The following is a 15,507-nucleotide window of genomic DNA, read 5'->3' as shown; positions in this document are numbered from 1 at the left end:
TTTTGTGCACACCATTTCTGAAATTACAGCAGGGATCATGTCCAGTTTTGTAGGCTTGATCCCCATTTTTTCTAGTCATACATATGATCCAATTCAGATGGATCAGAAAAAGCAAAGCCAACCAGGGAGCTAAATATGTTTCATGATGAAACTTTGAATGCATGATCCTCTCTGTTCCTTGTTATATTTTTTGAATTTGAGATGGATATAAAGGTATCCCAACGGGTGACTATCGTTTGTCAGGGTTATCTAACTAGAGCTTGTTAATTTTCAAATTGCAGAAAGACACAAGGTTTACTGGGATCATTTTCTCCCAAGACATTTCAAATATGATATTTAGAACTATGTCACCAGGTAACAATTATCATTAACTATGACGTCATAGTGATAGACGACATCACAAGGCATGTTACTTGATGTCATAATAAGAAGACTGTCCAAGGAAATCACGTCAAGGGTGTTACTCACAAGTGGTTAACCAAAAGGTTTTACAAACTCTTAGGATGTTTCTCCAATAAGTTTGGAGTGAGGAAACCTATGGGTTTGTGGAAGAAAAGAAAATGTAGCAAAGTTCATGTTGCAGCTCGGTTTGCATTATCTTAAAGCACCTGCACATAAGCTTGTTCAGGAAGAGAACAAAAAAAATATTACAAAAAAAAACTTTGATGATCTTGAAGTGCTTGTTAATTTCATTATTTGTATTTCTATATCAAAAACAAATCCCAAATATCCCTAAAGACAATAATATTCAAAAAATGATTAGTGAACTGTCACATGAGTATTATGTGTTCACATATGTTTTAATGGCAAAAACCCATGAGTAGAAGTAAAGCATTAATATGATACAATACGGTCCTTGGAAATCTAAAAGGACTTCATCTTTTGCACAGTTTGATCTAACATGGTAACACAAGGTGTATTTTGTTTGAATCAATTTCAGCACGGGAAAGGAAATACCTGATGACGTCAATGAAACCTTCATAAAGATGTTTCTATGGACTATGCAGACACAAGGCTTGGACTACATAGATATGGAAAATGGAAACCTAACCATCTATGGCACTGTAGCTACACAGTTCTTGTTAGAGTTCGTACAAAAGGTACATTTTAGCTGGTTTCATTATAAATGCTGTTCAATTAAAATTGATATAATGTATAAAACCTATTTGATTGTGGAGTTTATGCACTTTTTAAAGAATACTGGAATGAACAGTTACAATGTGTTCCTCTAAACATTGGCTGATAAACTGCTCCCAGGATCCGTATTCACGAAACTGTTCTCATGCTCAAGCATTGATTCTGTGCTCAAACCAATTTTCTTGCAACTCATTTTAATCACAGTGAATTAAATAATGTGTTAACATTTTAAATTGAAACAATGTTGAGGTGTCTTCAACATTATTACAAATCATTGATAAAATGAGTTTCTTAATTTAATTGATCATCAGAACAAGAAATTTGGCTTGACCACAAATAATGAGTTTGAGTATGGGCATAGTATCATGAATACAGGCCCTGTATTCTACAATTGATAAGGAACTGGGTTCAAAATAAGATCATTGCAATGCTTGATTTGGCCATTGAAGTAATCCTGGTGTTCGTCTGTCTGTTCATCCACTCTATAATTTTAGGAGATTCAGGGTCAAAAAAAAAATAAGGTTAATCTCACTGTTACCAAAAAACGACCATTGGCCAGAGGATACAGTCCTTATTTCGAAACCAAGAAGAAAAAAAGGTACAGTGTGACATGTAGATTTCCAATTGGGGGTTTAGAATATTTAAGATCGATGTCACTTCTATAACAACTAGACCATGAAGGGGGATGGGGATATAGACTGACATGGAGAAACCCTTGCTGACCAGTCAGTGTTCTTTTAACATTGTGACCCTACCCTTTAGATAAGTTTTATTACAATGCCTACCTTGACCATAACTATGAATGCCCAACATTTTCCAATAAAACTTGATAGATTGATAAACAATTATCGCACCTCAGACAGAGATATCCCACGTCATACCCCATGCCAGATTTTTCTATCTCGTCCGATCTGTCTTGTACCTTTACGTGACATTTCGCAGAATTTGTACACTGCGATGTATGTATCCGCGTTAACTACTTGAAATAGACAATTTGCATTTTAAATGTTCTGTTTTGTCGTTATATGTATAGTTTTGATGTTGTTAGATATTTGATGTTGTAGATAAAATATAATCAACACTGCGAAATACGTTGTAATCTATGTAAGGACATACTATGTTTTTAGCATGGAAGCAATCAAATGTAGTAATGAAGAGGTCATTATCACTTGAGGCCCAAGGTGGGATACTTCTAGTTTTTAGCGAAATTGAATAAAGAAAAATAACTAAAAGTTGCAAGAAAAAAAAACTTTTACCTGTAACTGAGCAAGATCGGAATATCTCAGCCTCGGGCTAAGATTATGTAATTATATATAACATGCAACCTCGGCTTACGCCTCGGTTGGGATTTTGTTACAGAATCTTAACCCTCGACTGAGATAACCCAATCTCGCTCAGTTACAGCAGGTAATAGATTTTATTAGTCCGTATATCGTGTATCACTCTTGTGAATATGTCTTAAGTAATCTGAGTACGAATCGTTTTCAATTTGATCAGTGAATAAAACATTACTTTTCTGTCCTACCAGCATGTTTCCAGCCAGAATTCAGGACCTTGTAAGCCACTGATACCAGCCATATTGAAACAGATGGAGCACGAGGAGGAACAGCTTAGGAATACAAGTTCATCAATTATTAGGCAAATCAGTTCAACTGATCCCACACTTTTAGATGGTCAGCTGAGCACTCTTGTGGAATGGTACAAAAGAACAAGTTCCAGTGATGCCATAAGTAAGTAACCTTTTCATTGTAATAGTTGTATTGATAATCAAGTGATTTGATCTTTTCAGCACTGTTGATCACAATGAACTCATCCTGATCAATGCTTGGTATAGTTAACTAAAGTTACGTAGGGGTGAAAGGGTCAAACCAACTACCACCTGAAATGATTTGGAAATAATTTGATTAGTGTTTATCCTTATTTCTGTGCTTGTTACATAACTATCTTTCAAGTTATTTTGGTCGTGCCTTGAAGACAAATCAGGAAACAGATCTTATGACGTTTTACAACTTGTTTCTAAATTCCATTATCGTTTGTCATTATGTTCAGGATATTTTTTTGCTAAAATGTATTAAAATAAAATAAAGTTCAAACCAGAAGAACATTGGATGATAGGGAGGCACACCTTTAATTGATAATGTATAGTTTGTTGGATATAAATAATTTGTCTTTGGTTAGTTTTTCATTTTCATCCATTTTGATCAATGTGGCATCAGGGTAATAAATATATTTATATAAATATTAGTTTTATTTCAAGTATATAAAGTATCAGTGAAGTACTTTGTAAGGACATTATTTGTTATTCATTATTCATTATGTCTCCCCTTCGAATGAACTGAGATCTAGACATATTGTATTAGTACTGGTTCTGGTGGTTCTTATGATCTTGTCCGGGCCGTAACTTTAAAACTGTTAAAGATATCTTGATAAAACTTGCAGTGAAACTGCATCATAAACAGATGATGTGCATTGCACTGTCATTAGGTCATTGTGACCTTGACCCAAAGGTCAAATATGTGCTAATTTTTCATGAACATCTTGTCCGCTCTGTAACTTTTATTCCAATAAAGATATCTTGATGAAACTTGCAGTATACCTGCAGCACCCATAGCCGATGTGCAGTGCAGCGTCTTTATATCACTGTGGCCTTTACATCAAGGTTAAAGGTCAAAAGAGTCAGATTGTTTCAAACATTTAAAGGTGTACGCCAAGGTGATGCCAAAGGCCCCTGACTGTGTCTAATTTTGCTTAAACTAATTATGCAAGCATAAATATGGTGCCATTGTAAATTCAATCCAAGCATCATTTGCGACAATGGGGTCAGTTTTAAGGACTTCTGTTATAGTCTCCATTACAATTAGAACTAGCTTGTTCATATATGGATTTTATAATTTAGCAGTAGGCAGTTCCTCTAATAATACGGTCAAATAAGTGCTAAGTTAAAGACATCCTAATAATATCTACATCACCCACAGACGATGTATAGTGCACTATCGTGAGGTCATTTTGACCTTGACCTTGAGGTCAAAGGTCAAATAAGTGCAAAGTTTTTAGGAATATCTTGTCCTGGACCTAACTTTTAAACTGTTAAAGGGGAAACATATGTTTTTTTTCACCAAAACGAATCTCTAATTCATACTCTGCATTACATCATGTTTTATGTGTTGTTTGTTTGATTTTGTTCTATGTTTTGTTTAGTTAAGTATATGTGTTTGCTATGCTATGTAAATTATATTATGTGTAGAACAGTTTTGTAATGTAAATATTTAGTGATTTATTTTATAATACATCTGTAAATCTTAAAAATCTGTGTTTGTTATTGTTTATAAAAGGTGCACTAACAAAGCCCTACGAGGAGAGTGATGGGTTTACAAAGCAGGACTTCTACAATGTCATGACAGCATTGGAGGAAAACGGTTGGGGTGATATTAGCATGGAGTATAGTAACTGTACGCTATTAAAAGCAATGGCAGTGAAACAGGGCGAGGTAAGACTGGTCAGAATTTCTCTTTATATTAGAATAACCCTCAGTTGAAAATAATCTTTACCATTTTGCTGATATAAACTTTCATGACATACACCTGGAGAGGACAGTTATGGGATTTTGTGTGTGTGTATATGCATGTGTAGGGGGAGGGTTGCATTTCCTTGAAATGAATCCTTCACATTTTGTTATTGTGACTTAAATGTAAGGAACTTACATTGCTATTTAGGCCACCATCATCTGATAGTGGGCTGTTCAAATCACCCTTCGTCCGTGGTCCGTGGTCCGTCCGTCCTTAAACAACTTAAACGACAGGCAGCCATATTGGATTTTGATAGTGAAAGTTGATAGTGAAAGTTTGTTATCGCTATTTCTCCAGAATCACTTGAGGGATCTTTTTAAAATTTGATATGTAGGTTCCCCTTGGTTATTATTTGTGCAGGGCACCTTTTGAGACTGATCGGATAAACAACATGGCCGACAGGCAGCCATCTTGGATTTTGTTGTTGAAAGTTTGTTATCGCTATTTCTCAAGAAGCACGAGAGGAATTTTTTCTCGAAATTTATATTTAGGTTCCCCTTAATCCAAAGCTGTGCAGGGCAACTTTTGAGACTGATCGGATAAATAACATGACCGACAGGCAGCCATCTTGGATTTTGATATTGATAGTTTGTTATCGCTATTTCTCAAGAGGTACCATAGGGATCTTTCTCAAATTTTATATGTAGGTTTTCCTTGGTCCTAAGCTGTGCAGGGCAACTTTTGAGACTTATCAGATAAACAACATGGCCGAAAGTCAGCCATCTTGGATTTTGATATTGAAAGTTTGTTATCGCTATTTCTCAAGAAGTTCTAGAGGGATCGCTCTCAAATTTCATATGTAGGTTCCTCTTGGTCCTAAGCTGTGCAGGGCAATCTTTGAGACTGATTGGATAAACAACATGGCCGACAGGCAGCCATCTTGGATTTTGATATTGAATGTTTGTTATCGCTATTTCTCGGGAAGTACGGGAGAGATCTTTCTTAGATTGTAAATGTCGGTTCCCCTTGATCCCTCGTTGTGTATGTTATATTTTGAGACTGATCATTAAAACAAAATGGATTAAAAGAAGAACTAAACAGATCTTTCTCATATTGCAATGATCGATTTTATTTCTTTCACATTAAGTACTGGACTAGTAAGTATGTGAAATGACAAACTCACTTTGAAGGTTGGCTTTCATACACATCAGTACTAAGTTTAGATCAAAAGTTACCTCAAGGTGCATTTACTGTTAACATGACTCGATCATACAGATTAGAGGAAAGAAGAGAAAAGATTGAACTGACATAGAACTAATGAAGATGGTGCAAAGGTGGGCGCCAAGATCCCTCTTGGATCTCTTGTTTTAAATTTGAATGCTGAAAATATTTCATAGTAACTGCAAGAGGTAATCTGGCTAACTGGCAAATTTCTGTAACGTCTGGAATGACTATCCAGTATCACTTTCATAATAAGTCAGGTTCATAATATACATACTTCACAGAATTTTTATTTTTAATCTGAAATGAACCAGTGCTCCTCTAAATTTTGAAATTCATAAATGTAGCTGTGTTTTTACACACCTGCCCCTATGTTTTTTGGATTTCCAACTATTTTGCCCTTATTATCAGCGATGAATCCTAGAAGGACAAAACAGCTGTTATATGTTGCATTCACCACAGTGGCTGTTATATGTTACATTCACCACAGTAGCTGTTATATGTTACATTAACCACAGTAGCTGTTATATGTTACACTCACCACAGTAGCTGTTATATGTTACCATCACCACAGTAGCTGTTATATGTTACATTCACCACAGTAGCTATTATATGTTACATTCACCACAGTAGCTGTTATATGTTACATTCACCACAGTAGCTGTTATACGTTACCATCACCAAATTAGCTGTTTTTATGTTACATTCACCACAGTAGCTGTTATATGTTACATTCACCACAGTAGCTGTTATAAGGTATATGAGCTACAAATAACTTAAATGTATTATGAAATATATTCTAACATTTTATATTTGTAGAATTATACATGAAAGAATAAAGGTGGTTCGTTAAAATAACACATGTTACAATTATGCTAATTTGTCACCACACAATAAGCTTGATTTCTGTTCTTGTTTTTTTCACCATTCTACATGTAGCTCTTCACCCAACATCATGTTGACTTTATGGTCACGTTATTGGAGAAGAAAAAACTCCAGTACTTCATATTGACGGCTTTGAGTGAAATTATACCAAAAAGACCAGAGCTGTTTGGAGATAACATCATTGAACATGTTCTAAGAAATCAAGAAATAGACCAGATGTACGCATCAGGAATACAGGTGGTAGCCGTCAACCTGGGACTGAAGAAAGAGGTTTGTGATTACTATAATCATAATTGCTTCAGCTAAATAAAATTTCAACATATTATCAAAATTCAATAGATTTGCATTTTAATAGTTGTTGTACTCACAATATATGCAATCGACAACAAGATACAGAAGCTTCGAATAGTAATCATTATTTTGCTCAGAATTAAAAGCTTACATTTAAAAACGCTAAATTTAGAAAACAGCAAATATACCCGATATGTACGTTTACCGTATATTTTTGGCTCCTGGTACTGCTCCTACATGTTTTATATGATATAAAGAGATTAAGACATCATTATTACTTTTCACAATAGCTCAGAAGGAAACAAGTTATATTGTGTTGACAGTTACAAAATGTAATCAGAGTACTCGAGCTGAACCATTACCTCTATATCCCTTAAATAAATTTGAGTGTGTCTGCCTGTACATCTGTCAGTCTGTCACATTTCGTTTCCGTGCAATAACTCCCCTTACAGGTTTAATTTCAACCAAATTTGATGTGGACATTTATGTTGGCTTTGTCAGGCTAAGTTCAATGGCTAATTCGATGCACATATATTTTGGCGTTATAAATGGGGTTACCCACTTGTTCGCGATGAATTCGTTTTTGTGCAATAAATCACCTAAAATGTTCAATTTTAACCAAATTTGGTATTTTCATTCACCTTGCCAAGTGTCAGGCAAATTTGATCAGATGTATTTATGCATATTTAATGAGACTACACATGCACAGTTTTGATTAGTTTCTGTGCAACAACTTGCCCAACAATTGTTTGGTTTGTTTTTAAATTGGTGTGCACACCCAGAACAAATTTGCGAGATTTGTATCACGTTTAAGTAATATGATACATGCATGGTGTTGAAATGTTACTTGAGGACTGCACAAATCGTTTATTGAATATTTTACTGTGTATTGCAAACCTTTTAGATTTTTATTAGGATTTAGGTGAAACAAATGTGCTTTGAAATGCTTATTATGCTTTCCTTGATTATAAGAAAAATCAAAAACTTTTACAATTGCATATTGTTCCCGGGTTGAATGTTATATCTGAAAACACTTTGAACCTTCCTACTTTTTTATTGTGTTTCCTGTCTCATTTCATTTTTCGTCTGATAACCTGAACATATTTCGTATAACATACTTCACACTGACTCATGCTTAAGAGATTAACAAAAATAATCCATTTTATATCTACAGGCATTGGTGGATACTATTATGAAAGAGCTCATCCTTCTGTCAAAAGATTTTAAAGAGCCGAGTTATCAGTACCAACTGTTAGACGCCATCCAAACCTTGGGTGCTAAGTATGGTGTAGACTCTCTCAAACCTCATCGCAAATACTTTGAGGAATTGCAGCAAGAAGGAAGAGCTTCCTATCTGAAAGTCATAGGCACTTCTATTGTTAACGCAATGGATGGAATCAGGTATAATATGTCTTAGATATTTTGGTAATAATACGACTTGATAATTTCGAAAATATCAAATAATTTGATAAGTTGCAAATTATTGTTTATATTACCGTTGACAATTGAACATCAAATGTAATTTACTTGTCAAGGTTCCATATCTGTTACTTCTTGTAGATGTAAACTAAGTACCTCTTTTTTCACACATGTTCACAAGATAACTTGTTACCAAATGGTTTACACTTGCATTTGCCCCCCTGTTTATTTTTAGTATGGAAGGTATTGTCACAGATGTCATACAAACCAAACAAAAGGTCAATACCCTTGACAAGAAAGTCACAAATACAGAAAAGGAAGTCAAAGGGATGAAGACAACAGTTGACAGGCATGACAAAGAAATAAAAACAGTCAAAACTGGAATTAAAACTGTCACAAAACGTGTGGATGTGGTGAAGAAAGATCTTGAAGAAACCAAGGTCAAGGTCGAAGAAATTGACAACAAGGTAAGAATTCTGTCATGAAAATTCATAGATAATTTCATATGACATATCTCAATAAGTGAAACTTGAAGTTCAAATAATATATTTGAGTGAAGTTGTCTATTTTATGGAAAAATCTAGCATCGAGATTGTCATTCGTCTGTATTTGTAAACTCTGTACCACAGACGATGTCCAACGCTCCAGCATGGTCAAGAGATCTTACCAAGTTGATGAATCCAAAGTCTGAGCACGATTGGAGACTGTTGGCCCAGCGTCTAGGATATTCACCAAAAGACATCAAGGCATGGGCCACCCAACATGATCCCTGCATGGCCCTTCTCAGTGAATGGTACGCTACCCACAAGACAATAGAAGCCAGCCATGCAGTACTGACAATTCTGCAAGAAATGAACAGACTGGATGCTGCAGCCATTGTGGAGAATGCTATGAAGGCTGTAGGTTAGTGGTTTATCTACTACTATCAAACATATTCGAAATTACCAAAGTTAAACTTACCTAAAAGACCACCTGCATGTAGCTACCACCAGTCTTTATCTACATTTTCAAGGATTATCATATTTATCCTATTTACCTGACAAGCATCTGCCTAAGATGACATGTTTCTTTCTTTGTTGAGCAAGTTATGCTGACTAATTTGTGTAATTTTATATTTCTCTAAACTGTTTTGCTTCAGCTACAGTGAAATCATTACAATATCATTTGTATTATAATTTCAGAGGATGTTGTGGAGGAAGCCCCAGAGTACACCACTCCTCCTCCGATCTTCCTTAGCTACCAATGGGGTCACCAGAATGAGGTCAAGTTACTACGGCAACACCTCCTCATGGCCGGCTATGAATGCTGGATTGATGTTGGACAAATGGGAGGCGGGGATAAACTTTTTGAGAAGATTGACAATGGAATCAGAGGGGCTAAGGTCGTGATATGTTGTGTATCGGAAAAGTACTCTAAATCTCCAAATTGCAACAGAGAGGTGACTATCATTTTTACCCAGATTCGGTTGATTTAAATCTATGTAATTGTTAATAGAATTGCCAATATCTTTGTGTTTGGAATTTAACATCAAAAAGATGGATTTTATTACCTGTTGATGATTGCAGTGCAAATTATGAAAGATACATATGGGGAAACGATACCACGAAGGTTAATGAAGCAAAGATAATATTATATACCGGATATGTAGTAAATTAAAGTTATACAATATGCAACTACTTATTTATCAATTAGGTGAACCTCTCTGTCACCCTTGGGAAGCCCATGATCCCCCTCCTGATGGAGAAGATGGGCTGGCCTCCTCAGGGCTCTATGGGACCCATCTTCAGCGAGTACCTGTTCGTGAGGTTCTTCCAGCGAAAAGGGGAAGAGACCAAGGACCAACGTTACTGGCCAGTTCCAAAATTTCATGAACTTCTGATGCAACTTAACATCTACAAAACCATGCCTGATGAATCACTCATAACAAAAGGTAAATTGCACTGATTTATTATTTTCTTTGGCTGAAAATTATGTATAAACTGTAATGTCCATGTAATCTTAATTTCAACTTTGTGAGATGAAACGAGCAACATCTTCTTGAAAGCTTGATACAACATAATGAAATTTTCTTGAAAGATGATTGTTTTCAACCAATATTTCATAGGAAATAACAATTGTTTTCACCAGAGTACAGAGACTGGTGGGTTCCTGTAGCAGAGGAAATCATCATTTCCAAGAAACCACTGAACACTGAAGGACAGAGTACAGCCAGCACAGCTGACGGAAAGGTACATGCACTCAACAAATTTTGGAAAAATTGTCTTTAACAAGGAATGTATTTGCAAGGTTTATATGAATATAAAATAGTCTATATTTTATTAGCTCACCTGGTCCAAAGGACCATGGTGAGCTTATGCGATACCGTCCGTCGTCTGTACGTCAACAATTTCTTTGAACGACTTCTTCTTCTTAACCACTGATTGGAATTTGACTAAATTTGACTGGAAGCATCCCTAGGTGGTGGGGATTCAAAATTGTACAAATGGTGGGGCTGACCCCACAGAGGGCTGAGGGGCAGGGCAAAAAGCAGGCAATTTGGCTATATTGCTTTAAGCGACTTTTTCTCTGGAACTAAGAGATGGATATCAACAATATTTGACTGGAAGTATCCCTAGGTGGTGGGGATTCAAAATTGTACAAATGGTGGAGCTGACCCCCAGGGGGCTGAGGGGCGGGGCCAAAAGGGGGCAATTCGGCTATATTGTTATAAACGACTTCTTCTGTAGAACTGTGCCATGGATATCGACCATATTTGGTCGGGAGCATTCATGGGAGTTAGGGATTCAAAATTGTACAATTTTTTTTGCTGACCCCCCAGGCTAAGGGGTGGGGCCAAAAAAAGTTTATTACTTGGAAATGGTTGAGATCCCACTTGCTGAGTATAAAGAGAAGAATGCACAGTTGCTTCCAGGATTGCCCTAGGGTCTGGCCCCACCCTTGGAGACATAGTCCCTTGGTCATAACTTTGAAACGGTTGAGATCCCCTCCCCAAAACTATATATACAAATGCTGGGCATAAAGAGACAAATGCAGTCATGATATTAGAATAGACCCTGGGGTCTGATCGAACCCCTAGGGACCTAGTTTCTTAGTCACAGCTTGGAAACAGTTGAGATCCCCACCCAAAAACCATTTATACAATTGCTGAGTATAAAGAAATGAATGCACATATGCTTCCAGGATGGCCTTGGGGTCTGCCCCAGCCTTGGAGACTTAACCCCTGGGTTATAACTTCAAAATTGTTAAGATCCCCACCCCAAAACTATATATACAATTGTTGGGCATAAAGAGACTAATGCAGTCATGATATTAAAATGGATCCCAGGGTCTGCCCCACCTTTGCAGACTTACCCCCTGGGTCATAACTTTGAAACGGTTGAGATCCCCACCCCAAAACTATAAATACAAATGCTGGGAAAAAGAGACGAATGCAGTCATGATATTAGAATTGATCCTGGGGTCTGGCCACAACCTATGGACCTAGTTTCTGAGTCACAGCTTGGAAACAGTTGAGATTCCCACCCCATAACCATACATAAAATTGCTGGGCATGAAAAATTTAATACAGATATGCTACAAGGATTGGCCTTGGGGTCTGGCATATTCCCTTTGATCTCATTTGGAGAATATTCTGCCATGATTGGCTGAGATATCCAGGTGAGCGATACAGGCCCTCTGGGCCTCTTGTAACTGAATGCTTTTGTTTTAGTTTTCTGTCAATCTTTCCCAGAGATTTGGCATGCTAAATTTAATCTCTATGATGTTTTGATTTTGTAGAAAAAGGAAAATGTGTCCCCAGATGTGTTTCTGTCGTACCAGTGGGGTAAGCAGAAAGAGGTCAAGCAGCTCTACAAGAGACTCTGTGAGCTTGGTTTAACCTGCTGGATGGATATCTACCAGATGGGAGGCGGGGATTCCCTGTACGAAAAGATTGACCGAGGTGTCCGAGGCTGTAAGATTGTTCTTACCTGTGTGACCACCAAGTATGCAGTCTCGGCCAACTGTAGACGGGAGGTCAGTCTGGCCGATTCCCTGAAGAGGCCTGTGGTCCCGCTCCTGTTGGAAAAGATGGATTGGCCACCTAGTGGGCCTATGAGCATGGTCTTCACACAGCTTCTGTTCATCAATTTCTACCGTGACGAGAAAGTCCAGATGACGTGGACAGGGGATAAGTTTGATGAGCTCCTAGCCAAGATTACGGAACATGTGCCTAATACGATTGGATATGTTGTGGATACAACAAAACAAGAGGTAAAAGAAACAACAGTTGCTACAAAAAGGCCGGAGAAGAAATCAGAAATCAAAGCACCGGTTTCAAAATTTCAAACTGCAGCAAAAGAAAACACAAGTCCAGTTAATGAGCCTTCATCTACTGTTGCAGTTGAAAAAGAAACGGATAAAGAGCATATACCAGCTCCACCACCGGCTCTTCATACAGAGGCTTCACCTTCTGCACCACGTCAACCTCCACCTCCACCTCCACCTCCAGCATACTCATACGATCCTCGATTTGCCCAACCTCAACCACATATGTCTGGTCAACCCTACATGCCAGCTCAGCAGTATGCGCCAGCTCAGCCGCATGCACAACCTTATTCTCAACCACAGCACTACGGGCAACCTCAACCACATGCCCAACATCAACAACCACCATACGGGCATCAACCAATGTATGGACAAGCACAACCACACATGCAGCATCCACCCAGCCAAGCTGCTCCGACTCAAGCGAGGCAAACAAACGAAAAGTCGTCCTCGTGTGTGCTTCTTTAACGCTTCTGTTGTTTAATAGGAAGGCTACGCAGAAAAAAATACCACTTGGTTTCATTTGTCTAGCAATATTTTGTAACTATTTTGTCTGAATCATTACTACACAAAGGTTCCTATAAATCTACCAATTATTTGTTTATTTGTAACGTTTCGATGATTATAATTAGTTGCCTGTATCAGTCAAATGATCTGTAGCGCAAGTCTTTTATCTTTTGTTATGATAAACAAAGGAATTTCGACATTCCTTGTTGACTTATAGATATATTGGTTTTTCTTTTGTATTTACCATTACTATGTACAAATTTCCCCCTTACATAACACTTTGTTTTGCTGATGCTGAAACCATCAATATATGCTGTCATTTATGGTAATTCAGCTTTGTTGTATTAAGCAATGTTTTATTTACTTCATTTATTTATATACTTTTTTTTGTGTCTTTATTCTTTATTATTTGAACGTGATCTCACGACCTTTGTGAGTTTCTGTAGATTGACCAATAATACTTAACTACCTGGAAATTATTGTTAAAGTGTGCAACGATATGGGGAAAGTGTCCTGAGTGTCAGAGTGATGTGATCTGTGTTGTTTAGAGCATGTTTAACATTTTATATACTTGTATAATATTTTGTAAGGCAACTGTGCACTGACCTTTTTTAATTGTTCGTTTCGTTTAAAGTTTTAGATTTTAAAACATGTTACTTGTTTACATAATTATATACATTATCATTGTATACAGACTGCAAAAATAGAAAGACTTGCTTAAGTATGCCGTACTGCATATTTTTGATTTCATTAACTGTAACACTTGACGTTGTTTTGTTATGAGGTTGATATATGATATGTATATATGAAATGATGCAAAATGGTATATGTTTTAATACTTTTATTCTTAGCTGTGATTATACATTCTGTTATATTGTTGTGTATTTTTTGTATTTATCGTTGCATTTCGTTGTGGGTTTTTTAGGATGGGATATCGGCTATTAATCCAATATTCGTTTTGGGTATACAGGGCCCAATATTGAATGTACTTTTGTCATGAAGATGGCGATTAACTTTAATATTGTTTTGATGAATGAGTGTGAGCAAATTATAATGTCATTATATTTGCACGACATATTTCGTTTATAAGTCCAAAATACATAAATTGAATACATACAAAATGTTTACATATATTTATCACATATACCTGTTGAATATTTTTATAGTAATACAAGCAATTTTCAGACCAAGAAATACAACGTTCTGTATTGCACATATGCAATACGGAATATTAATGTTGTATTTACCTACTAGCCGGAACTACTTTTTATGGGAATCCCCTTGTCATGGCGAACTGCAGAGGTCCCGGTTTTTGCAAAAATATCAAAGTTTATAAAATCTTCGTATCGATCTATAACAAATACGGAAGGTATGTGATAAAAGCAAGACCACACACTTGTGTTTTTCTAACGAATCAGAAAGCACTCATTTATTGTGCGGACGTATATATTCACTCGTGCGCTCCGCGCGCTCGTAAATGTATTCGTCCGCGCAATAACTCGTGCTTTCTGATTGATTAAAAATTAGAACAACACAAGTGTGTGGTCTTGCATATTTTATTTACACGTAAAAAATAATTTACCTTATTTTGAAACTGCAGTATAAATCATTTCCACAAGATTGTCGGAACATTGTCAAGTTTATTCAATTCCTGAAAGTATTTTAAAAAAATCCATCCCAAAGTTTCATGTTATTGTAAAATGCGCTAATGTTTTATGTATTAAATATATTGTGCAATAATATAATTGTACCTCATATGATTTTGAAATTACGATTCAATTATCAATCATTGATATTTTTTTATATCTAAATCTGTTTTTTTGCATTTTCTTGCATGGAATTTCAGTGCAACATTTTACTACTTATGTTTATTTTTTTCCAAGTTATTTTGATAGTGCCATACATGATCAAAGTTTGTGAATAGCATCCGTCCTATTGTTAAATCATTTTTCGATTTGATGACGATATTGTGCCTTTGTATATATTTCACTTTGGAAACACAAAATTAATTTACATGATATGTTTCTTAAAACTAGCAATAAATTCCATAGTCCACCATACCATAATCAGCAACATTTAGTGGTTTGTTTGACTCTGAGAAAGGTTCATAGTTGGGACGCTTTCATCCATCAAGATCCAAACGTTTGAACCGATTGGACCAGAGTTGTTCGTTTATGAAATAAGGGGGGACCTAGTAATCTGATGCTGTTTTCAAGTGAGCCTTGACAAAGCTTTG

The 15,507-nt window shown here is 36.4% G+C and overlaps 1 protein-coding gene across 5 annotated transcripts in view; it reads left to right on the top strand.

The window, feature by feature from the left end:
• LOC110463308 overlaps positions 1–14,365 on the top strand; it is a 48,133-nt gene extending 33,768 nt beyond the window's left edge. For all 5 annotated transcript variants that reach the window (XM_021517810.1, XM_021517808.1, XM_021517809.1 and 2 more), the window contains 11 exons: positions 941–1,100; positions 2,666–2,867; positions 4,470–4,624; positions 6,804–7,019; positions 8,215–8,441; positions 8,695–8,926; positions 9,089–9,362; positions 9,641–9,897; positions 10,152–10,389; positions 10,587–10,687; positions 12,237–14,365. In XM_021517810.1, the coding sequence (XP_021373485.1) occupies positions 941–1,100; positions 2,666–2,867; positions 4,470–4,624; positions 6,804–7,019; positions 8,215–8,441; positions 8,695–8,926; positions 9,089–9,362; positions 9,641–9,897; positions 10,152–10,389; positions 10,587–10,687; positions 12,237–13,232 (3,058 nt within the window). In that variant the 3' untranslated portion in view covers positions 13,233–14,365. The remainder of the gene's footprint in view (positions 1–940; positions 1,101–2,665; positions 2,868–4,469; positions 4,625–6,803; positions 7,020–8,214; positions 8,442–8,694; positions 8,927–9,088; positions 9,363–9,640; positions 9,898–10,151; positions 10,390–10,586; positions 10,688–12,236) is intronic.
• The last annotated feature ends 1,142 nt before the right edge of the window (positions 14,366–15,507 follow it).

The sequence above is a fragment of the Mizuhopecten yessoensis genome, unplaced genomic scaffold, assembly GCF_002113885.1.
Source record: "Mizuhopecten yessoensis strain PY_sf001 unplaced genomic scaffold, ASM211388v2 scaffold10885, whole genome shotgun sequence".
NCBI lineage: Eukaryota > Metazoa > Mollusca > Bivalvia > Pectinida > Pectinidae > Mizuhopecten > Mizuhopecten yessoensis.
The sequence above is the reverse complement of the archived record's forward strand: the minus strand, read 5'-3'. Positions and strand labels throughout refer to the sequence as shown.